Here is a 27,117-nt window from a genome sequence, read left to right on the forward strand (position 1 = left end):
GAAGTTTTGAATTAAGGTTTGAGGCAGAGGGCCCAGGTTAAAAAAGGGCGAATGAAGAGGCTCCTTAAGAGCCATCCAGGTGACAGAGTACGGAATTGACCGTGGTAATTTGTGAGGTCTTCGTAGGCAAAGATTATACTTTGTGAAATTCCCTCCCTACTTAGTCCAAGGCCATATATATCGTAGTTGGACAACAATCACTAAATGAATAAACGTATTTAAAGTGTGGCCAGGGAAAAAAAACAAAAGCAAATACTGCAGGTTCCACCGAGATTTGAACTCGGATCGCTGGATTCAGAGTCCAGAGTGCTAACCATTACACCATGGAACCGCCACACTCAGACGGCCGCCTTCGGCTGTCTAATCCTTAGACACCCCCGCCCCCATCCACAGACACAGCTCACCCAGGCGGGGCTGACGAGCTCCCCAGCGCCCCGCTTGCCGGCGAGGCGGCGCCAGGAATGAGAGAGGCCGCTGGGAGTGCAGCCAGCCGGGAGTCCAGGGCTTGGTTTCCCCCACGAGCCTCCTTGAGGGGGTGACAATTGGAACCCCTACACGACAGCCGCGCGCACCGCCCTTTTTGGGTTCAGGGGCGGGGCGTCGCCTCCCCGGAAGTACTTCCACTAAGGGGCTGGGGCCTGCCGGAAGTGGCGTATGGTAGGGAGGGGTTCTTTACCCGGTCCGGCAGCTGGAGCTCGGCGCTCGGGTTACCCCTGCAGCGACGCCCCCTGGTCCCACCGATACCACTGCTGCTCCCGCCCCTTCGCTCCTCGGCCGCGCAATGGGCACCCGCGACGACGAGTACGACTACCTCTTCAAAGGTGAGGCCACGGGCTCGCCCGCTCTCCACCGAGTCCCCGATCGGGGGCCCGGGACACTCCCGGGGGACCCGCGTGCCGGCCACCCCTGCCCTGAAATCGGCCTGCCTCAGCCCTGCCTGTCTCTGGGGTTTGTCCTGGGGTCTCCCAGCTCAGCCCCTTTTCCTCCCTTCGGACAGGGGCTCCTCGCCATACACCGGTCTCTTCGCGACTTCCCCGTAGGCCTTCTGTAGCCTCAGGGCCCCTCACGGAGGGTCCTTCTCCCAGATCGTCGTCTTCCTTTCCCCGGTTCCGTGGCCCCTTCAAGGGGGCCGCCCCTCCCACCGTCTGTCTTTTCGGGTCTGGCGCCCCTCCCTGTACACCCTTCCTGACCCACCCCCTCCCCGAGCCCCTGACAGGCCCTTCCCTCAGCTCCCCACCTCTCCCTCGGCGCAGACTCCCACTACAGGTCTTTTTCTTATCTGGCCCCCTTTCCCCTCCGCGAGCTTCTCCTCTGCGTGTCCTCGCAGCCCCTCCCCTCGGCCCGACGCCCCTGCTAGCCGTCGTCTTCCGTCCCCGGGCTCGGCCCTGGTTAAAATCCGAGCGGGCCGGCCGCCCCCACCCCCATCCGCCCCGCCGTGCTCGTGGCCAATAACCTCCTCGCACTGCCCCCGGGATTGGTAGTTCTTCCCCGTCTACCTTCCCTCCCCACATAGTTTAGACTCTCCCACGTCTCCTGTGCGACCCCCAGGGTAGGGGGTAGGGCGAGAGGGATTGGCTGTCACCCACGCGCGCACTTGTCGCAGTGACCCGACCGACTGATGTGACTTCCCACCTAGCCTTTTTTCTCCTAGGTTCCCCACCCAGCGGCGGCCAGCCCCGGATAACTCTTGACTCTGCTCGCGAGAAGGGGTTGCGGATGGGTGGTGGCTGTTATCCTTGCCAGACCTGAAGGCCCAGTTCCTGAGCAGGAAAGGTTGTGCGCTGCACAAATACTAGCCTGCTTTATCACTATGGACTGGTTGCTTCCTGCTGCAACACTGGGAGGATCCAACCTTTTGGTGTTTTTAGAACAGGAAAGGAAGGGCCCTAGTTGGCCACATACCTTTCCCAAAAGGTGGAGGGCGGGGGGGGGGGGGGGGGAGTTTTGTGCTCTTTGCTTACATTAAATATTTATTATAAAATAGGGAAACATTTAGTGCCCTTGAACAAAACATATTGGAGGATTGGGGGGGGGGGGGGGGGGATAGAAAGAATTGCTTGTTGGTTAGTCCAGGAAGAATCCGAATAGTTTTTTTAATCAACGAAGGTCAAGAGTACAGTAAATGCTTTTTTTGTTCAGTGAATGCGCTCTCTGCTGCTCTTTCTCTATTCCTGAATTAGGAGGGCAGCCATCAGTAGTGTGCTGAACAAAGATCATTACCAGGGAGGAAGAAGCCATTGCTATTAAAGCTGTACAGTGGGGGGTGGAGTTTAAAAAGAGTGTAGAGCATGGTGATTGTTTCTGACTTTGCCATTGGGTCCTAAGAATGATTGATTAAACGAAGCAGGACACATCTCTTTAGCTTTACCAGTACTTTGCACATCTTAGCTGATGATACTCCCCTGGCTAGAATAGTCTGATAGACAGGGTGAGTACCCTCAGTATCCACCCCCACCTCCCATGGTGAAAAGTTCTTTACAGAGGAGAGGGTACTTAATGCATTTTACAGATACAAAAAGGAAACGTGGATTACTTTGCATAGTTTGCTGAAGGCATCTGAGGTCATGTGAAATTACTTAGTGAGACCCTGGAGACTAGGGTTTAGTCATTAAAGGGAGACTTGTTTTTTTAAATAAGGTACAATGGCAGGTGGCAGCTAGCTACCTTTGAAGTAATTAAGAATGAGATAGACTATCAGAGTATTTCTCCTGTTTGGTTTGGAACTTGAATATTGGTTATAGAAGCCATTTATTTTGTCACTAAGGATATTAATTATCCTGGATTGGTTTAAGGAATTTTAATTTAACTTTGGGATTAGACCCTCCTGCTGGCAATGATTGAGAGCACAGGGCTTTGGAAACACAGAGGCCTGGATTCAAATCCTGACTCAGGTCTTAATTTGCTTTGTGACCTTGGGAAGGTCAACTTGTAAAGTCTCAGGTCCCCATCTATAAAAGGGAGACAATACCTAGGTCTCAGGGCTCTTGTGAGAGGTAAATGAGACTGGTGGTAAAATTGTAGCTTCTGTGAGGACTCAATAAATGGTAGTAATATGAAAGAGGTTACTGTGGTTCTTGTCAGTTTTTTTAACCTTAAATCTTTATACATGTAAGAGCATTTAAGTATTAGTAAAGAAACTTAAAACTTGGAACTTGTAAAGGATTTTATATTTCCGTGGGTTATGGTTTCATTTTGTTGTACATTTTGCAGTTTAAGATAGGGTGTTTAAAAAATTCTGCTGAGAAGGATTTCCACTTTTTTAAAAGCTCTTACAGGATATGAGTCACTTGTTTTTTTTACTTCAATGCTGATTATTTAGCCACTTTCTTATTTATACAATTGTCATAGTTTAAAGTGAAGCAACAATAACTTCATTTTAAAATGGTTTAATGCTACAGAGATTTATTCACTGAGATGAGCTGCAGCTCTCTTCTCGGAAGAAGGCTTGCCCAGCAAACTTGATAGTTGAGGGAATTGGAACGTAGTTTGTAACTCTAACCAGTTGAAAATGAAAGGATATTTTGCTTAGTATAGGATGGAGTGGTCCAAATGGGAATGTAATGTGAGGAGAGCAGGACAATTATTCTAAATTACGTATTTGTTCTTGAACGTTAACCTTTAGTTAAGCTCAACAGTAACTTTTGATGAGGAGGAATTAATTTAATTTAATTCATTATTTTAAAGATTGGCACCTGAGCTAACAACTGTTGCCAATCTTTTTTAAATTTAATTTAAATTTTTTTTCTTTCTGCTTTTTCTTTCTCAAATCCCCCCAGTACATAGTTGTGTATTTTAGTTGTGGGTCCTTCTAGTTGTGGCATGTGGGATGCCGCCTCACTGTGACGAGTGGTGCCATGTCTGCACCCAGGATCCGAATCTGCGAAACTCTGGGCCGCCAAAGTGGAGTGCACAAACTTAACCACTTGGCCACGGGGCTGGCCCCTAATTTTATTTTTTAAAACTTGACATTTTATTTTAAAAACCTTAATTCCATAAATATTTATACACAATGTGGTTAAGGCCCTGTGGGACACATAAGTGAAGTAAGCATCAATTATAATTCCTATCTACAAATATTGTGGCAGACGCGAGGCAAAGTCACATTTTCTGAAAATATCGGGAGATGTAATCTACACCATTTTCTTTTCAATCTCATTGAACATCAGTAGTAATTAACTATCAGCTGGTTGTCAGTGGGAACAATTGCAGGAATTTTGCTGTCTTACATCTTGGTAGTTTGTCTTTCACAACTTTTGATTGAGCAACTCGGATTCTGCTGAATCTGGAGAAGCTTGACTAGACTTCAGCCTTATTGAATGCATTTTATTTTAAAGACTGTTTTGGTGATATTGGACGGTGAATATAGTTGAAACAGTAGAAACATCTCCAAGTTTATTTATAAAAACCAGTATGGAAATTATCAGTTATTCCCTCAGGTGATAACTTTTAGGTCTGATTTACTATGATTGATTTGTTGAATTAAATTTTAGTCCAGTACATTAGTTTGCAAGAGAGCGTAAAAAACTAAATGTGATTGAAGAGGTGGCAATTTTTATTAAATAATGCTTAATATGTATATTCTGTTTTTATGGCATTTAGTAGCCTAATATTTAATATATAATGAACCAAATTTAGTATTAGGTCTTAGAGATGATAAGATTCAGCAGTTGAGGTTTATCAAGTGGTAATAAATATCAGGTTATTTTAGAAGTGCTGTAGATGTTTCATATATAGATGCTGTAATTTAATTTATACACACGCATGTGTATTGTATAGAGGGCTATAGTTATAAAACGTTTAAAGTACTTTTAACCTAAGATACTAGTTAGGAAAACATGAGAAGGTCGCTGCAAATGCCTTTCTTGAACCGAATGATGTGATTATATAGTTTGTTGCATTTTTTTTTTTTTTTTTTAAAGATTTTATTTTTTTTCCTTTTTCTCCCCAAAGCCCCCCGGTACATAGTTGTATATTCTTCGTTGTGGGTCCTTCTAGTTGTGGCATGTGGGACGCTGCCTCAGCGTGGTTTGATGAGCAGTGCCATGTCCGCGCCCAGGATTCGAACTGACGAAACACTGGCCGCCTGCAGCGGAGCGCGCGAACTTAACCACTCGGCCACGGGGCCAGCCCCATAGTTTGTTGCATTTTTAAAAAGCAGTTAAATATTGTCATTTTAATGAGAGAAGCTATTTTGATTGGAAGTTAAGTTTCAGTCCATGAACTTTTGGTTTTTTGGTTTGTTTTTTATTTCATAGCCAATAAATTCTCTTGCTTAGGTAATTTAGTCCATTCTAGTTGATTTTTTTGGTGAGCATAAATGTAACCCTTCTTGGTTTGGTTTCTCATTTGGTAACTGAATAGAAGCAGCTTTCCTTATTGTGTCATTTCTCAGCATCATGTTGGCAGCACTGTTCTTAAAGAGCCGATATCTTCTGTTGTCCTTTAAGATATAATCGTTTAACAAGTTGCCAGTCTTAATTCTGGCAACCTTGTCCATGTCTAGTTGAGATAACTATTTTATATTGTATAAAGCATTCATGAGTCTTGAACTATTTTCAGATAAGGGTGCTATTTTTTATGATGTTAAAGTTAATTGGTTACGTTGAGGGAAAAAATGCCCTCACTAACTATCTTTATGACGGCATAAAGATTTGAGGACGGGGAGACAGTGAACATAGTTATTAGTAAAACTGGAGGTCCAAAGGGAGGAAACCAAAACTTGAAAGTGCTGGAGTTTTTGTGGGAGGGGGAAAGTATTCTCTGAGTTATTTATTTAATTTTCCAAAGGTGTCATCATTCTAGATGTCTTGCTCTTTGGCTTTAAACTAGGTGACTGGCTCATGAATTACTGATTGATATCTGAGTGCCTGTGAACTAGAAATGTCGAACTTTTTGGTTTTTCCCTTCCTTCGTATTCCCACTTCAAGTGAGGCTTTTATGCCTCAGTGACAGTATGGGGCCAGAATTGATGCAAAGGAGATTTCCTCAGCAGAACATCCGGCCTCTTGCACTAAGAGGCAACAGGTAGACTCTGTTACTGGAACAGGGATTTGACCTCACATCCAGGGTGGTGGACCTTGGAAACTAACATATCAACCAACCATCCTGTAAAATCGGAAGTGCGTTGGGTTTGTATGTTACCTTCATGATCTTAACATCTTCTCTAGTGTCCAGGTTAAAGCATTTACTGTAATACCTGTGTTTGCCACAATACCTGTGACACCTCTAACTGACTGTGTAGCTAGAAATAACTACTTGTTGTGCAGTGTGGAGTCTCTGCGGCCTGGATGATTTCTTGCTGAAACAGCTAATAGAGGAAGCCGGAAAGATATGTGTTTGATAGTGTACTCCCTCCAAGACTGTCCAGAGGCCAGCTTATATCTAGTCTTGTGGCAAGGAAAGAATGCAGAATGGACTTTTTTGCCCTCTGACCAGAGTGCAGTTTTTACCTCCCTCTCCACCCCCACCCCAATTTCCAGTCTCGTGAGTAAGGCATGGTCTTCTTCCTTGGTGATATTCTTGCGTTTTTGATTTTCAAGTTCTGGTGTCTAAATCAGTTAGCTAGTAAGAAGAAGCATTAGTAGTCAACAGTAGAAATAAGCATAATATGTTCTGAAATATCAATAAAAATTTTTACAAAGAAAAAAATGTTGTCAAGCTCAGATTCTGTAAACCTGTGAACTCATTTTGTCCTTTAAATTCAGATAGAAATGCTTTAAAACAAGTTAACTGCTTATTTCCTCATTGGTTTTGAAATTCTTAAGTGCAGTATCACCTTGAGTGAAAAAAATCCCCATGTATTTAGTTAGTAAATAAACTGCCTCCTATAGTAACCAGAAGAAATAAATTCATCTAATCAAAACCTGTTTTAAAAAAATTCGTGAAGTGTAAGTGTATGCCCACCTCTCTCTGGCCTTGACTCAAAGTCAGTCAGGATTATTAGTCAGCTTCTAGGTCCCCTGTTAAACTTAGTGAGGTGTTTGTTTTTGGAGAGGTCTCTAGCTTCCTGCCAGTCTGATAAATTCGACTATTGAGGAGTCATTGTAGTTTCTGTGACCTGGGTGACAAAGTTTATAAACCCGTTGCCTCATGTGTTAAATGTGTTTCATTTTGCTAGGTATGAGTCCTGAGGTCACACCCAGTCTTTGATGAAACTAAGTAGAACATATTCTTTCCCTTCCCATCACCTGCCAACATGCTTTATTGCTTTCATGTCTGATAGATTTTAATATCACAAATTGTTCGTTTGGTTTAGGATTTATCTTTCAAGTTATTACCTTCTAAGGTAGTAAAGCTGGTACAGCATTGATGGTTAATTAATGCGTTAGCCTATCATCAGTGCCTAGTAGACCCATGATTAAAATTGCATGTGTAAGACAGGATACTATATCTGTGTTAAGCAGATGATGTGTGGTAGTCATTATGCAGGTAGAAACAGGTTAAAAGAATACATTGGTTTTATCGATTGGTAACAGGTCAAGAACGAGCTACTCAGCTCCTCCCCACCCCAGTCCCTTTTTAAACATCAGATGCCCTGTCTTTCTTGCTTTAAACCGTGGTGGTATTCTGAATGTGTTTTCCTCATTCGTATGACATTAAGTTCTTTGTCTTTTCAGTTGTCCTTATTGGAGATTCTGGTGTTGGAAAGAGTAATCTCCTGTCTCGATTTACTCGAAATGAGTTTAATCTCGAAAGCAAGAGCACCATTGGAGTAGAGTTTGCAACCAGAAGCATCCAGGTTGATGGGAAAACAATAAAGGCACAGATATGGGACACAGCAGGGCAAGAGCGATACCGAGCTATAACATCAGCGTAAGTCTCGTAGTTTATAGTTCTGTGAAATAGGCTTGCCATCAAGTGAGTTAGCTAACTTTTGGTATTGGAAAAGGTACTGTTTTTTTTCTTTCCTTTTAAGAATTCCATGATTATAGGATTTTGAAATTTATTTGTAAGTGTGTTTTAAAAAATATATAATCCATATATTTAGTTCTTCCTGGTGTCCCCTTCTATCTTGTGTTTGTTTTCTAATGGTTACTTTTTTCTGTTTTCAGGTACTATCGTGGAGCTGTAGGTGCCTTATTGGTTTATGACATTGCTAAACATCTCACATATGAAAATGTAGAGCGATGGCTGAAAGAACTCAGAGATCATGCTGATAGTAACATTGTTATCATGCTTGTGGGCAATAAGAGTGATTTGCGTCATCTCAGGGCAGTTCCTACAGATGAAGCAAGAGCTTTTGCAGGTTAGTGATATAAATTCTTTGATATACAGTGATTCTGTATTTCTTAGTGTTATAGCTTACAATTTTGATAACCTTTCCAAGGAGGGTAATTGGTTAAGTAGTTTCGGAAAGGTAAATATGAATGCTCAGCAAGGATTATTGTTCTGAAAGTGTGTGATGACTGTATGGCTCTTTTGCTTAACTTTAAGTCATTAAAACACTGTAGTATTTTGAATTTTTGCTGCCAAAAATTGAATATAAGTACTGTTGGTTTTTTCTCTCCCGGAAAGTGGTAGAGAAATCTATCAGTTTATTCTGTGCTCCCTGTCTCTTTTCTCATTATGTCTCTGTCTTTTACCGGGGCTGTTCTATGTGGATCTGAAAAATAGTGGCCCAGGGAGCGTGAAGGTCCAGTAGAGTTGTAGCTGCTTAGGGCTCGTAACTTTTTTGGCTTCATAGAAGGTCCGCCTCTCTCTTGCACGTGTCTGGTAGGGCTGGCCTACCAGAAGGCACCATTGTACATTCTTGGGTAGTGAAAGTTGTGACCTTCCATTACTGATTATGCTGTGAATAAAGTTTTCTATCACTGTTTTTTAGTTTCCCAGGGATGAAGCTTTATTTTAAATAATATAGTTAACAGAATTTTAAGTGAATCACATAGAACTATCCATATTCATGCCATAGCTATGTGGTTGATGGGGAGAAGGACAGTAAGGGGTGGAAATAGCTGGCTATTTGATAAATTTACTACATTTTGAGTAGTGTCTTTTGTTGCTAGTGGTAGTATTTAGATGTAACACATTTATTTTAATTAAGAAGCCAATAAAAATTTCTCACTGTTATTTTTAACTTATTGGAGTGTATGTAAAAAGGTGCCCTTACTGCCCAAGAAGTTGGGGGAGGTCTTAAGTTTTAGAAAGGTTTTTTGTCTTTCTTTTTGTTTTTTTGGCTGAGAAAGATTGGCCCTGAGCTAACATCTGTGCCAGTCTTTTCTATTTTGTGTTTGGTTGGCCACCACAGCATGGCTGCTGAGTGGCGTAGGTCCATGCCTGGGAACCAAACCCTGGTCGCCGAAGTGGAGCATGCAAACTTAACCACTAGGCCATGGGGCCCGCCCCTGGTTTTCCTTTTGAAGGCTTGAGCGTATCACATCCCTTGTATTAAAATTTGATGAGACTGAGGTTTTTGTGTCTCCCCACAGAAAAGAATGGTTTGTCATTCATTGAGACATCTGCTCTAGACTCGACAAATGTAGAAGCTGCTTTTCAGACAATTCTGACAGGTAAGACTTACATTTTCAGATTATACCAGTGGGAATTGGAAGTTTTAGAAAGATAATTTAAACAGATTAATCAGGAAACTAAACTATATGTCACACTATCTGAGAATGACTATAATTTGAGAGCTACTATATAGCAAGAGCTGTTTACAGTACAAAATTAGTTACAACCTTTGCTTGCTGAGCTTTAATCATGCTAATTCATCTGGTTTATAGTGGGAAAAATACTTTGAAAATAATTTGTTCATTTCTATTATTACGTAAGTCCACATATTCCATACTTTATGGTCACAAGCACAAAGTACTGCTTAAATGTATTTTCATAAGATAAATTTTTAAATCCTGACTATGGAAAGATATAAATGCCTTTTTGAAATTCAGTAAAGAAGGCATTCTTGGTTCTGATGGTTAATGAAACAGCTGGGGAAAAATACATTCTTAAAAATGTTTTTAAAGATTGGCACCTGAGCTAAGAACTGTTGCCAATCTTCTCCCCCTGCCCCACTTTTTCTCTCCGAATCCCTCCAGTACATAGTTGTATATTTTAGTTGTGGGTCCTTCTAGTTGTGGCATGTGGGACGCCACTTCAGCATGACCTGATGAGCGGTGCTATGTCCGCGCCCAGGATCCGAACAGGTGAAACCCTGGGCTGCCGAAGCGGAGTGCGCGAACTTAACCACTCAGCCACAGGGCCAGCCTCCAGTTCTTAAAAATTTAAATGAAGGAAACACAAAGTAAAATCCTCACATGATATATTGTAGAAGAAGCAAGGTGTCACCTGTGGAGAAAATCATCCAGTGATTACATATAGAAAAGTTTAAATAAGTAGTGGGAAAGGAACAAAGTTCATGCTGTTTTGGAATGTGGATGTGCAGACAAGGTCAACCTCAGGGATAAGAAGACTCATATTTACCCTGACTTTCTTACAATGATGAATTTATCAGTAAATTTAATCTTAACCCTCTAATAAGTACTTCACTGTGTTTTTAAGTACTTTAAAATTGTACATTACTTTTAATAACTCATGATTTAGAGTATAGTCTTAATACAAAATAGAGTCTTATGTGGTGTTCTAAAAAGTCTATATGGAGAAATGGTTAAATCAGTTGCCAATTATAATATAAAAAGATTTTAATTTATTCTTTGTATGTAGTACTTGCATTAGAGGCGAACAGGTTTTAACTTTTAAATGCTATCTTATTTTACTGTAAAAATGTGGGGAATAAAGCCTAGGATTTAAGATCATGGACTTAGAAGGCTGACTTGGGTTCTAGTCCTGGCTCTTCCACTATTGTTAGCGCTACGATCTTAGGCAAGTTACTTAACCTTTCCAGGCCTTAATTTCTTTGTCTGTAAAATTTTAAATATGTTTTGGGGAGTTCTTTTCTTTTTGAGAGAGGGCTTGTATTTATAAATACCTTGTGATAGGACTTCACTGTTAAGTTGTGGCTTAAAGGTTTTTGTCTCTATAACCCATAGAAAAGAACTGTCTGTCACTAGACATCTACTCCTGATTCGAAAATGAGTACAAGAGTTCATACATGTAAAATGCTTAGCTATCCCTAGTACATAGGGAACATTTGATAAGTTAGTAAATAAATAGTTGATGCATGAAAAAATAATCACGCATTAAAAATAAACTAAATATTAGTGATTCTCATGCCTATTTTATTAGAATTCTTTTCTGTTCTCAGAAAAATAGGGACTAAAAACCTGGTGCTAGGGTTGGATAAATGGTCTTTGGAACTTAGCTTCCTTTAGGGTCTACTCTGTGTCGAGTTCATTGCAGGTTGTTTCCTGCATATTTGATAAAATATGCAGGATGTCTGCAAATCCTCTTTTTCTTCTTTAAAACCACTTGTGTGGATTCTGTTAAGTCAACATGTAGAGTACACAATTTAGACCCAGGAGTTGTAGTTCTTTTATTTTCTATCGCGTTGCTTCCACTCCCTGTGTAACTGAAGTCCCTGAACCTCCCTGGTCCTCAGATTCATAGTGTCTTAAAATGAGTGAGACAAGTCGTCTTGAAGGTCTGTGAGTCTCTTCAGGGCTCTGAAAACCTCACTTGAAAAAACTTTTTAGTCCATCCTTGTTGTTGGGATATTTTTTATGTCCTGTCAAATCTCCTCTGCTATAATTCTAGCCCATTTGTTTGGCTCTCAATTTCTAGCCCATTTATTGTGATATTAAGTGAAGATGAGGCCAAGTCTTCTCTTCTATCTGCAGTTAACTATTCTATGTATCATTTTGTGACATTGAACTTATGATCCACTTTATAAATTAATCAATAAGCAGTGATATGTACTTACCATTGAGCTGTTGTGTCCTTAAAGATGAAGAACATCTGGCTATTTTTCTTAAAATTCATTCTAGATTAAACTTTTGTTACTGCTTGATTAATGTTGCTTGAAAGCAAAGAAGACTTTAGCTTAATTTACTACAACTTTTCCTCTCTATATTCACTATTTCCTCAGCTTCCTGCGTAAATCTCAGTGTTGATCTGTGGGATCAGAGATCACTGCATATGTCAGCAGACAGCTGTGTTCTTTTGCAAGTGTTAGGATGTTTGTTATGAACTTTTCTTCTATATACCAGTGGGACTATTTATGCACAGAAAAAACAGGAAAGAGAATAGTGATCACATTAGGCTTAATTTTACCTTAAATGTTAACAGTATTAAGGGAGCATTTACACTGTCTTTTGATGTTACTGGAAGGAAAAAATAACTTTTTAATTTTTAAGATGCAAAATTATATATTGGAAAATGTATCTACATTATTGCTCCCAAGTTAATTGTCTTCCTTGTTTTAGAATAGACCCATGGCATTCTTGACACCCGTGAATTTAACAGTAACTATGACGTAATTTCGCTGATGGTATTTTTAGAGGTAGTTACCTGGCACATTCAGTGAGCCTGATAGATGGCCCACCTTCTGCATTTCAGTGCAGCTTTGTTTTCTTTGATCCTCAAGTTCATTAAGGGATGTTTTTAATCCATACTTTCCATACTTTATTATTTTTTTCTTCTAACTTTGCTAATTTCAGGCTTAAAGAAAGGTTGCAATAATAGTACAAAGAATTTGCAAATGTCCTTCAAATGTTGATATTTTACCACATCTGCTTTTTTTCTTCCTCCCTCTAAATGTGTACATACTTTTTTTCTGCACAATTTGAGAGTGACAGACATGTTACCCCTTATACCTGAGTACTTTCTCTGTGTTTCTCCTAAAAATAAGAATGTTTCTCTTTCATAAGCATAGTACAATTATCAAAATCAGGGTGTTAGATAATACTGCCACATCAGTGTTTAGCTACTGACCTTACTCAAATTTTGTCAGTTGTTCCAATTAGGTCCTTATTAGCAAAAGAAAGTCTGGGATCCAGTCACTTTACTGCATTCAGCTGTTTTATCTCTTTAGTCTCCTCTAATCTGGAACAGTTCCTCGTCTTTCTTTTGTTTATTGACCTTTTTTGAAGGGTACAGATCAGTTATTTTGCCGTGTCCCTGCATTTGGGTTTTCTGGTGGTTCTTCATGATTGAATTCATGTTATGCACGCTCAGCAGGAACACCACAAAATGTTCTCAGTGCATCATATCGTGAGGCTTGTGATAGTGGTTTGTCTTATTCATTACTGGTGATGTTAACTTTGATCACTTGGTTTAAGGTGATATCTGCCAGGTTTCTCCATGTAATTAATAAGTCTACCCATCTTTTTAATATGAAGACTAAATTCTTAATTCTGTGGTTGAAAGAATTTTAATTCACTTAGCATATTGACTGTTAAAAGTGGGGCTAGGGTTTTCAGGCATTAAGTTTATTAGAATAGTAAGAATCTTTTAATTAGGTGTAGTAGCTTTGTTCTTTGCATGTGGCAACCTTTTAAATACATGCCAGTATATCAAATCGGAGCATTTCTTGCCCTTTGAGGAACTTTCACGGTGAGCAGTGGGTTTGAAGAAGACCTAACGAATTCTGACCTAGGCTGTAGTGGAGTAACTCGGGTCTCTGCTGTTCTCTTGATTTTGGAGGGACTGAAGAGCTTCAGCTGTTTTTCTTCCCAGTTTGGAGTAGTTGCATTTAATTTCCTTAGAATTTACTTTGCAAATTGATCCATACTTCCGTTAGAGTAGAAATCGGCATCTCTCTTTTTTATTTAACTTTACCTGGTTAAAGCTATTTTATGTTAATGTTTTATCTTATTACCTTCTACAAGAGATACTGATATAAGAATGAGAAGGCAGAATTGCTTTTCTTTCTAACCTTGCCTATTTTTTGGACATTTTGAAAAGGAACCGCAGCACAGGAATTAGTGTACCACATACACTGGGCTCGAAAGGAGAACATGCCCTTGAAAGAGGGAAATATTTGCATCCACTTCAGCAAGTTACTAGTCCTGCTCCCTCCCCCCCAAATAACCTCTCAGATACCGGCTAGAAAGCACCTGCTTCCTATTTTCTTATCAAAGTTTTTGTTGTTTTTTTTTTAAGCGATAACACCCCGCCACAAGAGATGTTAAGTAAATTACTTGTGTGGCCTCTTAGTGCCCATTCTACCTGAAAGAAAAATTTTCTCCTAATTTTCTCATCAACACTTTCCTTTTTCTTTATTGCCTTCTTGGCATTTTTATTAGCAGACATCTTTTTGGTGACTGGAGCGAATGTAGCCATAATCCATTTCTGTAAAATAGTATACAGTTCTTGGAGACAGTTATACTACACTGCTCAAATTTCTCGCCTTGTAATGGGATCTCTTTAATTATTTACCTTTTTATGTTCTCTGAGTACTCTCCCTTTTCCCCTCTTCTAGTATTTGCTTTTCACAAAACCTTCAAAATATTTTTTGTTTGGTTCCTCTAACTTAATCTTAAAAACAACTTGTAAAGAATTTAAAATTTGTGGAGGATCAGTCACGTTTAATCATTTGTACTTGAAAAAGAAAAGCCATCCAGTTTGAGATTAGAGAGAAAATATAAAAAAGAATGAATGGTACAAGTTTTACAGTAAATTGATGATTATCTTTATTCCTTAGCCACTAGCCTGATTGAATGACTGTCTTTCCCTTTACCCTTGACCTGCCCACTCTGGTCTCATCCCTTTTCAATGAAAAGAATCTAAATGAAGACTCATATCCTGTGTTTTTTTTTATTCTAGTCAGTAGCTTTTCTTTATTGTAATCTAATTTTTCCCCTTGATGCTTCTTCAGCTTTGAACCACTGTCAGCCTTCTCAAACATGAATTTTTCTTTTTTTTGAGGAAGATTAGCCCTGAGCTAACTGCTGCCAATCCTCCTCTTTTTGCTGAGGAAGACTGGCCCTGAGCTAACATCTGTGCCTATCTTCCTCTACTTTATACGCGGGACACCTACCACAGCATGGCTTGCCAAGCGGTGCCATGTCCGCACTTGGGATCCCAGCTGGGGAACCCTGGGCCGCCAGAGCGGAGCATGCACACTTAACCGCTGCGCCACCATGCCGGCCCCATCAAACATGAATCTTAGCACGTCCCCCTCGCCCCCAAAAACTGTAAGGAAAGATATACTAGCTGTCAGCATTTTTGTTAGTTTACATATTCGGTTGACTACAGCTTGCTGCTGTTCAGCTTCAGGGAAATTAGTTTTTAATTTGGAGAAAATGTATTAATTCAGTTAATACATTTCTTTAACATTTTGTTATGGAAAGTTTCCAACTTACCAAAAGTAGGGTAGTATAAACTCCCACGTAACATCAACAACCATCAGTTTACGGCCGGTCTTTCCTTCACCTATTCCCTCTCCCGTCACTTTGAAACAAATCCCAGATATTATGTCATTTAATTTGTAAACGTTTCATAATGTATATCTAAAAGATTAGGACTTAATGTATATCTGATATACATACATGTATATCTAATATATAGCATATATATAAAATATATAATATATGTAGACCTAATAGATATACATGTATATCTAATATAATATATATCTAAAAGAGTAGGATTTAAACGCATAAGAACAAAACCACTTAAAAATTGGCAGTAATTCCTTATTACCATCTGTTATCCAAACAATATTAAAATCTCCTCTATCGGGGCAGCCCCGTGGCCTAGTGGTTAAGTTCGCATGCTCCCCTTCTGCGTCCCAGAGTTTCACCGATTTGGATCCTGGGTGCAGACGTGACACCGCTTATCAAGCTATGCTGAGGTGGCATCCCACATGTCACAACTAGAAGGACCCACGACTGAAAATATACAACTATGTGCTGGGGGGCTTTGGGGAGAAAAAGGAAAAGTAAAACTTTTAAAATTTCCTGTCTCAAACTTTTTTTTTACAGTTCAAGTTGGAATCCAAATGATGTCCATACATTGCAGTTGGTCGATATGTTTTTAGAGCATTTTGAAAATAGAGTTCCCCTTTCTCTTTTTTACCCCATAATTTTTTTTTTTTTTGAGGAAGATTAGCCCTCAGCTAACTACTGCCAATCCTCCTCTTTTTTCTGAGGAAGCCTGGCCCTGAGCTAACATCTGTGCCCATCTTCCTCTACTTTATATGTGGGACACCTGCCACAGCATGGCGTGCCATGCGGTGCCATGTCTGTACCCGGCATCCAAACCAGCAAACCCTGGGCCGCCAAAGCAGAACGTGCGCACTTAACTGCTGAGCCACCAGGCTGGCCCCTACCCCATAATTTGATATTTTTAAAAATTTCAAGTATTGCAAAAATAATACCGTGAACATCCACATACCCTTCATCTAGAATCATCAATTGGCCACATTTAGTTTATTTCTACATGTGTATATACTTCCTTCCCCTTTGTTCAATCTTTGGAAAATAAATTGTAGACATTGTGGCACTTTACTGCTAGATATTTGAGCATTTTATCTCCTAAGAAGAGGGTATTCTCCTGCATTATCTGTATACCGTATATCATATCCAAGAAATTTATGTTTATACAGTTTTATCTAATGTGCAGTTCACAGTCAGATTTCTCCAAGTGTAGTAAAATGTCCTTTATAGACTTGGTTATTACCTTTTAGGTCTAGGATCCGATCAAGAATCACACATTGCTTTGAGGAAATTGTTTTATATCTGGAGTATCAAATAGAGTGGCCACTGGCCACAGGTTGTTAATAAGCCCTTAAAATATGGCTAGCGGACTGAAGAATTGGATTTTAAATTTTGTTTAACTTAAATAGGTGGTTACTGTATTGGACAGCACAGATCTGGAACATTTATCCCCATCTTTTAAATGTATTTTATGATAACTTTTTGAAGAGTCTCAACCAGTTGTCTTGTAGAATATCCCTCAATCTGGATTCCTCTAATTGTTTCCTCGTGATAAGTTCATTTTCAACATTTTTGGTGGGAATACATAGATGTCCTTCATAGGAATACATTGTGTTCTTCATAGTACATCATAATGGGAGGCATATCATGTCACTTAGTCCCATTTTTAGAATTCCTTTACCTTTTGAGGGTTTTCCTTTTTTTTTTTGGAGGGAGCACTGGAAAACAAAGATATCCATTCTCTGTAATCTAGTCAGAGAGAACTATATTTAGGCAATGCAATATAAGACCAAATAAAATGTGTTAAATAAAGATACTTGCTGTAGAGGAATTTAATAACGTTTATTCATGCAATTACTTATCAAACCCCTACTATATGCTACGTGCTGCAGATAGCGCTGTGAATAAAGTAGACACAGTTTTGGTCCTTATGTAGTCTAGCATTTAGTGGAAGAGGTAGACACTAAACAGTTAGTTTTGATAAGTGTCATATAAAATCTTAATTTGCCTGTTTTTAATAATTATTTAATTACAGTTTAACTTTAGTTCAGAAGGTACTGAAAAACATTATCTTTCCCTCCCCTTCCAAGAGTCCTTTGAGAGTTTGGCATGTTACAAAGTTATGCTCTTCCCTACACAGCCAAGAAAAATACCTAATATGTCTGATAGTACAAATTCATTTTTATTTTTCTGTGGTACAGTGTCAGTGTATGTAGCTTCTTTTGGCAAGAGTAGACTGAAAATATTCTCATGGTTTAATTTAGATCTAAGCCCATAAACTGTGTCATCTCTTTAGACCAAGATTTATTTAACTGACTGGTAAACCTTTCTCTCTGAAATGGAAAACCTTTGTTTCTCTTCTTACCCTAAGGGAAATTGTTAAAATATTGAGTTGATGCTAATCAGTAGCTGTTTGAAAATAAAACTTTAAATTTATGCATTCTCTGTTCATTTTATTTGCAGTCTTTGCTGCAAATGTACCTTCTACCTCTGTGCATCTTTTATAGCCACTACTGATGGATCTGTTCACACTGAGTGTTGCTGTTTCTTTTTTTCACTCAGAGATATACCGCATTGTTTCCCAGAAGCAAATGTCAGACAGACGTGAAAATGACATGTCTCCAAGCAACAATGTGGTTCCTATTCATGTTCCACCAACCACTGAAAACAAGCCAAAGGTGCAGTGCTGTCAGAACATATAAGGTGTTTCTCTTCTCCCCTAGAAGGCTGTGTATAGTCCATTTCCCAGGTCTGAGATTTAAATATATTTGTAATTCTTGTGGTCACTTTTGTGTTTTATTACTTCCTCATAATTATGAATTTTTCCATGTCTTAAGTCTTGATTTTAGCTTTATAAAATCATCCACTTGTCCCGAATGACTGCAGCTTTTTTTCATGCTATGGCTTCACTAGCCTTAGTTTAATAAACTGAATGTTTGGATTCCTCAGTTATTGTTTACTTTTCATCATGGAAGCCTGTCATTGTAGGACATAATAGAACTTGATCACTTGAAGCTCAGACCTATTCGTCTTGATCAAATCAAACTAAGAAGACTTAAGAAATAAGCTATCATTTTGCCACAGAGCAGCTTATAATGAGCAGCTTATAATTCATACACTCTTCTCTCAGTGCAGTATATATTTCCACAAATTGAGGAATTGCCCTATAAACATAGCAGGATTTTGAGAACTTGAAAACTTTCCATTATTCTGGAAGTCAATTTCTAAAATGCCTTAATAGGGTTATATAGTTTAGTAAATTTTGGTTTTTAATTTTTGTAAGCATCAAAGTTGATTGAGAGGGGGACACTTTTTTCTGGACAAGAATTATCTTAAGTGTGAAAGACTTACGGTTTCAGTAGCATTATGGTAATGGGACCATATGGTAAACAACGCTGCCTGGCAGGCTGGGAACCTGGGAGACTGGTGGAATTCCATCTGAGGTGCCTCTGTTGCGATGATCAGGCAGCCCAAGTCATTTAATTTATCTAATTTCCCAGCAGTAGATTATGCGGCAATTTATTGCTCAGGCAATAACTGGTTTAATGGTCTTAGTATCAAATTGTAAAGTATTAATTTTGTCTTAAAACTTCCCAGTAAATGAAATGCAACCTAGTTTTGTCACTATTTCCACCAGCAGGCATGGATAATTATCTTAACAATGCTGATTTTTGATTTTTGCAGTATGTTATGGAATATAGTCCAGTTAAATATCTGGTTTCAAGTATGTCTAAAGAATACAGTGAGAGGTTAGTTTCTGCTTAAGTGGTACCACTTAAAGGCATGTATTCTTTTAGTAGGTAGGATAAAATAGTACCTTGAGTTTAAATAGAATGCATTTAGGCCTTATACAAACCTGAAATAGTTTTCTTCCACTACATTATTGAAATCAATGGAGCAACTAGTTTCTCATTCAGAAATGTGCACACTAATGTTTAGTTTTACTTTATTGTGGATAATATTAAGCACTTACTCTGCAGTGTTCTGAAAGTCGTTTCAACTGAAGTGAATACTATTCAGGATGGTGGAATATCCCCCAAATATATATGTGTGTGAGTTTGCGTAGATTACTATGTTTCATAGTTAATCTTCTGTCTTTTGCGGTGCTCATGACGTGTGGGGCGCACGGAAGGCATTGCTGTGGTCAATCATTTTGGTTTTCTTCTGTAGCCATTTTATTATTTTAGTGTTGGTTATGAAAATACTATTATCTATTTGTAAATCGCTACTTTGTATTTTATGCATGCTCTGTAACTTGATTTCTTTTTTTTTTAGTTATTGATTTGGAATATATTCACATTCTAATAAACAGTTATAGGGGGACTATTCTTTATGTTGTCAGATTACATTTTTGTTTGAGTGCTTCGGATGCAGCCATGGAATATTCAGTTCTGATGAGTAAGAGCATAGGTCCTTGCATTACAGAGTAAACATTGAATTGGAGGCATCATTGTGTGATGAGCTTTGATTTCAGACATGTAGTTCAATTATGCTTTTCTTAGGAAAAGTATTACCGAAAACATTAGGGAAGTAATCTCTGTATTTTCATACATAACAGTGTCACCAGACCCAGGAAGAGGCCCCATCACTATTTATTTTACTCAAAATTGGTAGTAAACTTCTTACAAAATTATTTAAGAGAAGGAGAAACTAGGTAGTGAACTGAAAATAAGTAAATTAACCTTGAATTTTCGGCATGGTTGGATCTTAGGAGAATTCCAAAAAACCTTAAGCAGTAGAAAATGGCTTTGATTGCCTTTCAACAAGTGTCTTCATTCTGAATACTATCCGGAGACAAACTGTCTCAAGTAAGAAATAATTAGTTTTTAAATATTATGGTTATTTAGGGCTCAAGGCCGTTTAGAAATATTTTTCTGCTTGACCCTGCTTTTCAATTATTTTAACTCTGAATGTTTTTTTTTAAACTATTGTATTCTCCTGAAAAGTCAGTTAGCCATTTTGACCTGATTTAAACTTGTATGTCATTGTTCTCAAACGCTGTCTGTGATTTCTCTAATAGTAGTTACGTTGTAAGGGTAAGTTATCTTTAGCCATTGCATTGAGTATGCTAAATTCTAATTCTAAGAAGGGGTGCTAGCCACTGACTTAGGTCAGAGGGCTCGTAAGTTCTGAAGAGTTCTGCAGAGAAATTAGACTTCAGAGTTTGGATTGCCTAGCAGAGCTAGTCATATTTATTTCATCATTGGGAAAATGAACATCTTAATTTTTGTCTTCAGGGACTTGTATTTACAAAATGAAACGCTCTCAATGGTTTGAGCTATTATGATAATCTCTTCCATCTACCTTAATGAGAGAAAAAACTGTTTAGACAATTTTGGCCAACACCAGAAGCAGAATAATTCAAAGCTGGGCAGATAACTAAGAACTTATTCCAACCTGTTAAGTTTCAGTTTATGGAGCTTTCTTTTTTTTCAACAGAGGAAAAAAATAGAAATTCATTATTTGATGTCTCACAAACATCATAAGCCTGAAAAAATTCAAAACAAAATGTGAATTTTATATAAGGGCTGTGCATGACGCCCATTCCCTGTGTGAGAAAAAAAATGAACAAAGACAATGAAAGGACCCTCTTCCACCATATCATTTAATGGGTTAGCATACCAGTCAGACTAATGCTGAAGAGAAGAGGGCTGACTTTTGTTCTCCTGGTTGGGGCAGTACTGATGCTACACTGCCCTCTGGGATTTGACAGGTCACCTTTTCCACTCACCTATGCAATATGCCAGATAAACTGGAGTTGTCATTCTAACGTCTTTTTGGTTTTTTGTGGGGGTTTTTTTGGTGAGGAAGATTGGCCCTAAGCTAACATCTGTTGCCAATCTTCCTCTTTTTGTTTGAGGAAGATTGGCCCTGAGCTAACGTCTGCACCAGTCTTCCTCTATTTTGTGTGTGGCACACTGCCACGGCATGGCTTGATGAGTGGTGTGTAGGTTCGCACCTGGTATCTGAACCTGTGAACCCTAGGCTGCCCAAGCAGAGCACAAACTTAACCACTACGCCACTGGGCCACCCCCTCTAACATTTTAAACACTGTGTTTCCCCAAACTGTAGGAGGCTGATGGTAACAATGAAATAGTACACAATGCTAATGTCAGTACAACTTACATAAAAGAGACCATTAGACTGAGAGAGAATTTTAACTGAAGTATCCATTTCCCTGAAAGTTGAATTGGAGGATAGAGAAAGAATATTTGAAAGGACATTGATACTAGGTATATATTAGAAAGTATGTTAAGCTCTGTGAGTTAAAAGGTTGAAAGCGGCAGGTATAATAGAGCAGTGGACTGAGTGACAGAGACTTGGATTCTGGTCATGGCTCTTCTGGTCATTTTGTCTCTGAACCTCACCTTCTTCCAATTAATGAGGAGACTGGATTAGATAATTTCTGGGATTTATCCCAGCTCTAATTTAGTAATTCTGTGAATGAACTCTCAGATACTAGAGCCAAATTATTATGCATTCTAACTCAAATTTAATAGATAAGTAAAAATCAGGTGTACACTGGCAAGTTTTTTTTTTTTTTTTAACTTGGCACCTGAGCTAACGTCTGTTGCCAATCTTCTTTTTTTGTTTTTCTTCCTTGTTCTCTCCAAAGCCCCCCTATACGTAGTTGTATATTTTAGTTGTAGGTCCTTCTAGTTGAGCTATGCAGGACGCCGCCTCAGCATAGCTTGATGAGCGGTGCCATGTCTGCACCCAGGATCCAAACCTGCAAAACCCTGGGCCAACAAAGCAGAGAGTGCAAACAGAACCACTCGGCCATGGGGCCAGCCCCTGCAAGATGTTTTTGGTCTTATCATAGTAACTTGATTAAAATGTTATCTTTATTTCCATGTTAATCCCATTAAATAAGGTGAAAGCTTTCAGAATATTTGCAAAATGACTGTCAATTTCAACAACATGCATCAAAGTACCATATATGCTAAGAGGGGAGAAGCACTTATGGGCTGCTATGTCAACTGTAAGTTGAGAACTGCTTGTTTTTGCCTTTTACTGTTAAAAAAGTCTGCTGGCTTTTACTGTCTACTTTCAAATATATTCATGTCTGGGAGAGAGAACTTTTAAAAGCATCTTGTGTTTAATTTTTTAAAATTATCTCCAATAGGAATCTACCAGAAGGGTAGATCAATCCAGAAAGTAGATCAGTCCGCAGAGCTAGCTTCCCACTTAGAACCAATGATTAAATCCAAGTGTATAGGTTTATGTGTGTACACACGTGATATAAACGGCATTATTTGGCTGTTAGTGTAGTAATCTATTAGTAGTCTAAAGTTTAAATTTAATTATTTAACATTATTAAGCATAGAATTGATAGGTCCTGGCACAAATGTCATGTATATTGGCTGTTAACAACTCTGTTACCAGTACTAGTGATGGTAATGAAAATTAGTAGCCAACAGGATTCCTTTCCTATGTTTGAGTCAGTGGAATTTAACCTTGCCCCAGACCACAAAATCTCAGATCCTGTTATCCCCATCCCAATGAGAAGTGTACTGCTTTTAGCACCCATTCCCTTACTGACAACCTCTAGTCTCTCAGCATAACATTTTCTCAAATCTCTCTAGGGAAGTGGTATGGTATCTTTAAGAAGTTGCTGACCATTGTACTTCTAGCCTCTATGCCAAAGCATTTCATCATGCTGGCCTGAGAATATTATAGAAGAAGGTCATGCCTGAAATGGGGCAGTCTGGGAAGCCCCAGGAAGCAACCCTTTTTCTGGAGGCTATCTTTGATGTTAAACCAACTCTGGAGGAGAATGTTAGGGTTCTCACTTACTGGTTTTGGGTCACATTTAAGTGGATGCCTAAATAACAGTACTTTGTAAGATCTCAGGTCCCCGTGCTTTCTCTTACCCATGGCTGTGAAGGGCCATCTGCCTGGGCTGCACAGTGGCTTGGGAGGCAGAAGCTGGAATGAGGAGGAAATCTAACAACTGTAGCTACAGACCAGAGCTGCTGCCTTCTATGGGTTTGGTTTGTATCACTGCTCAGTCTTTCTACCTCTGCCAGTCAGGGAAGAAATTGTGTAATCAGCACCTCACCAATCACCAGGGCCCTCCGTGTATCCCTGCCCTTTTGTTATTGCTATATTGTAAAATCCACAGAGCAGGGAATATGCTTTGTTCATATTTACGTTCCACTATCTCTTCCTCCTTACAACCCCGTGTCAGAACAATAAGGAAGGACTATCTAAAAGAGGGAGGGGACTAATCCTAGAGTTCTTTCTAGGTTAGCTTGGGGAGCCATAGTCTGAGAATTACCATTCAGGTTAAAATTTTTTTCATTAAAAATTATATAAAATTAGAATATATAAATAATTATCATACAAAAGTATAGTGAATCCCTATGTATCCGTTCATCCCTTCTGAGAAAGATTCTCCATCTCCTTTTGCCACATACTAATTAAGTGGACCTCTTCTGTCTTCCCTCTGGTTAGACGAATGCTAATAGAATGTATCATTCTTGAATCTTCTGTACTGAGTGCACAACCTGCAGCCTTTGGTTATTATTTATGGTATTGGGTAGTATTCTGAGCCTGCTAAGTCACAATCTTACACTATTCTCAGTAAATACCTTTTTTAGCCTTATAACTCTTGATTGTGTTTTGTCTTTCACTGAAATGTCAAGCTCCAGCCCATGACATCTTAGAGAATTATCTGTTAGTAAGATCTTTTCTTAATGAGTCTTAATCTCTAACTAGCAAAATGTATTACTCTTGGTTAAATATTTTGTTAAAATGGGAGTAACTTTTCAGTATCACATAAGCCTTGTGAACTGACAAGTTGAAAGGGTTTAGTTTGACTTAAATATGAAGATTACATACAAACCTTTGAAAGTATGAAGGAGAAATTTTAAACTTATACCATTGAATACATACAGTAAGCTATTTTTAACATCTGTATTTTATTACAAAATTAATCCTGTTGCTGCTTTACCACTTAGGTCACAAGGTTGTGTTTTAAAGGGTCCTAAAACAGATGGACCCAGAGTACTGTACTGGGTGATAACTTGTCCTAGTGGAAAACTATTCATTGCACTTATGCAAATGAGGTGGCCCTTAGAGTTGCCTTTATTCCGTTCCACAGAAGTACCTTTGTGTCTCTGGAATTGAGCACAAGCTGTAATAGTTGTCTTTGAGTCCAAATCTTTTTGAAAGCAGAGAAATTCTCTATTAGAGTATACTAATGTCTATGAGATTTTTCAGTAATTTTTGGACATGAATATGTTGCTCCCATTCATTACTTTAAAGGAGGAGACTCTGTTATAAATTTGATAGAATGTTTTCACTTTATTTTCAAGCATCTCTTGGGATAATTCTCACTTTTCAGGCTCTAAAGTGACCACACAAAATGTAGGTTATTTCTGCCTTTAAACCTGAGGTGTAGATTAACGACACATTTTCAGTCTGCAGCACAACAGTACGCATTCTTGTTAAATTAGTTTGAGAAATTTATTTTATTTTGTACAAGGTATGATCCCTCTGCACAGTGAACAAATATATTACAAATCTGGGTTGTTTTTAAAAAAGTATTGCCATTTCATAGTCTCACTTATGCTATATTGTACAATAATTGTGTTTTCTTTATTGATTTGAATTGTATGCATATCACTTTGAGTGAAAACTTGGTTTCTGTAAAATAATTGGACAGGTCTTTCCAACTTGCCAATAAAATGCAGAGTACACATGTTTAGGTTGACCACGAACCTATTTGTGACAGTGCTACACAGAAGCTCTAACAGTTGCTCTGTAAGATTGAAGTGTCTTTCACCAGTAACTCTTAGATACGTGAAGGCAGCTGTTACTATAGATCAGTCACACCCTCTGCCTTGCCCTTCTCCTCTGTATTGCCTGATTTGAGTTGTATTACATTTCTTTAAACATCATAGAATGCTAGAGCTGAAGGGTTGTTAGAGCTCCCTTACCCGTTTCTGCTTCTCCCTTCTTTTATACATGGGGTAAAAAGCTCAGAGAGGGCAAGCAACACTCAAATCTCTTGATGTGAATATGCTTTAGCAATTCCGCCATGCCACCTCCTGCTGAATTTTTCCCAGAAGATAGCTGGCAAAAAAGAGGTGGAATTTGAAACTTGAGTGATGCTGCTTGTTTGCAGTTTGCCACGCCGCAGTTATTGTACATGCAGGGTAAGGGAAGAAGATAAAACCTAGGAGTGAGATGAAGTTTCTCCTTGCTGATCTGACTTTGCCTTGCTTCTCAATTCTTGCTTCACAAAGATACTTGAGCGCTTGCTGCCCTGAAATACTGAGGTAAGTCTCTTATCTATATTTCTTTCTACGTATGTATGAGAAATATTTACTTGGGTCTACAAGGTAATTTTCTAGTATTCATATTTTAATAAGGCTTTTTTGGAAAGTAAATTTGCTATTGCTGATCACTTGCTCCCATGCACACATGCAGCATTCATGTATCAAATATTTTCCCCTAACAATAAAATTTGCTTAAGCCTTGTGTGAAGTGGGGGAGGGAAGATTTACTCATTTGTTTATTTTCTTGCTTTTGCTGGTTATTGCCCAAACTAATGGGTCCATGGCAGACTTCCAATTTGTATCAAGGGCTTCAGAACTCCCACACTTGTTGTAACAGCTGTTCCAGCTTTGCAGTCATTTAGTTTCTCTTCTCTATACCTTTTCGGAAGTATTTTTATTGAGTGGACTGTACCAGAGAATGGAGCGGTATAGGGTGGCCATTAGTTTCCTCTGTTTACCCACTTGGTCTTTAATTCTTGTGATGAGGTCCTCTTTAGGGCTTGGGGGTGGCTCCATTTTGACTCATCTGAGCCTGTGTTTACTTATGTTCATTAGTAGTGGAAAGTATAGACACATCTGAATACTGGGATCTAGAGTATTAGCTTATTGTAATACATTTTTGGCTGTCTAAGTAGGTGATGGCTTTAAAGTAGAAGGTAGAAGTATTTTCATAGCCTTATATGCTGTTTACTATAAAGTTTTTACATCATGTTATAGCAACTGATTACAGTCCATTCTTCATCATTTCACTTAGTGCCATCAAAAAGCATAGTGTACGTAAGCAACTTAAACTTGGTATGCCCACTTTTGTCTAGCTTCCTCTAGACTTTTCGGTACCATTATGGCAAGCTCAAGATTTATGAAGAAGTGTTTGAAAGAAAGTACTCTTCTAAGTCAAGGAATGCCAACCAAGTAAATTTGGGGAACCAAATAGCCATTTTTAGAGATACTTAATTCTTATCAGTCTGTGACTGCTTGCTTAAAAGCATCATCTCAGAGTTCTGTTTCACATATGACTCAAGTGTTGGATGGACTAAGGAAATGTGACAAGGCCAGGGCTGACTTGCAATATTCTTGAACTTTTAATGGGCAAGATTTGGTAAAGCTGGCCTAGAAATTATTATTATTATTATTTTTTAAAGATTGGCACCTGAACTAACAAGCATTGTCAATCTTTTTTTTTTTGAATTGCTTTTTCTCCCCAAATCCCCCCAGCACATAGTTGTATATTTTAGTTGTGGGTCCTTCTAGTTGTGGCATGTGGGATACTGCCTCAGCATGGCCTGATGAGTGGTGCCATGTCCACGCCCAGGATCTGAACTGGTGAAACCCTGGGCTGCCGAAGTGGAGCGCGTGAACCTAACCACTCAGCCATGGGGCCGGCCCCTGGAAATTATTGTCATAGACTGAAAGAGGCTGTTATGCTTTGGAAACTTTTTTTTCTCCTCCTACCAGCAGGGGCAGAAGAGGGAAAGTTAATTTGTATTTATTAAAGTCTTATTTTAAAAAATTGAAGTTGTCAGCATTAGACTATACATTAAACTCTGTAATCTTGGCTGTTG

The 27,117-nt window shown here is 38.9% G+C and overlaps 1 protein-coding gene and 1 non-coding gene across 2 annotated transcripts; one reads left to right on the forward strand and one right to left on the reverse strand.

The window, feature by feature from the left end:
- Window positions 1-259: 259 nt before the first annotated feature.
- Window positions 260-331, reverse strand: TRNAQ-CUG (transfer RNA glutamine (anticodon CUG)). The gene has a single exon. It is a non-coding gene; the product is annotated as a tRNA-Gln (tRNA).
- A 324-nt stretch (window positions 332-655) lies between these two features.
- RAB11A (RAB11A, member RAS oncogene family) lies at window positions 656-19,597 on the forward strand. The gene is made up of 5 exons (XM_046654141.1): window positions 656-821; window positions 7,617-7,812; window positions 8,052-8,245; window positions 9,426-9,506; window positions 17,832-19,597. The coding sequence occupies exons 1-5, from the start codon at window positions 782-784 to the stop codon at window positions 17,969-17,971; spliced, it is 651 nt and encodes a 216-aa protein (XP_046510097.1). The 5' UTR covers window positions 656-781; the 3' UTR covers window positions 17,972-19,597.
- The last annotated feature ends 7,520 nt before the right edge of the window (window positions 19,598-27,117 follow it).

This window comes from Equus quagga, chromosome 2 (genome assembly GCF_021613505.1).
Source record: "Equus quagga isolate Etosha38 chromosome 2, UCLA_HA_Equagga_1.0, whole genome shotgun sequence".
Taxonomy (NCBI): domain Eukaryota; kingdom Metazoa; phylum Chordata; class Mammalia; order Perissodactyla; family Equidae; genus Equus; species Equus quagga.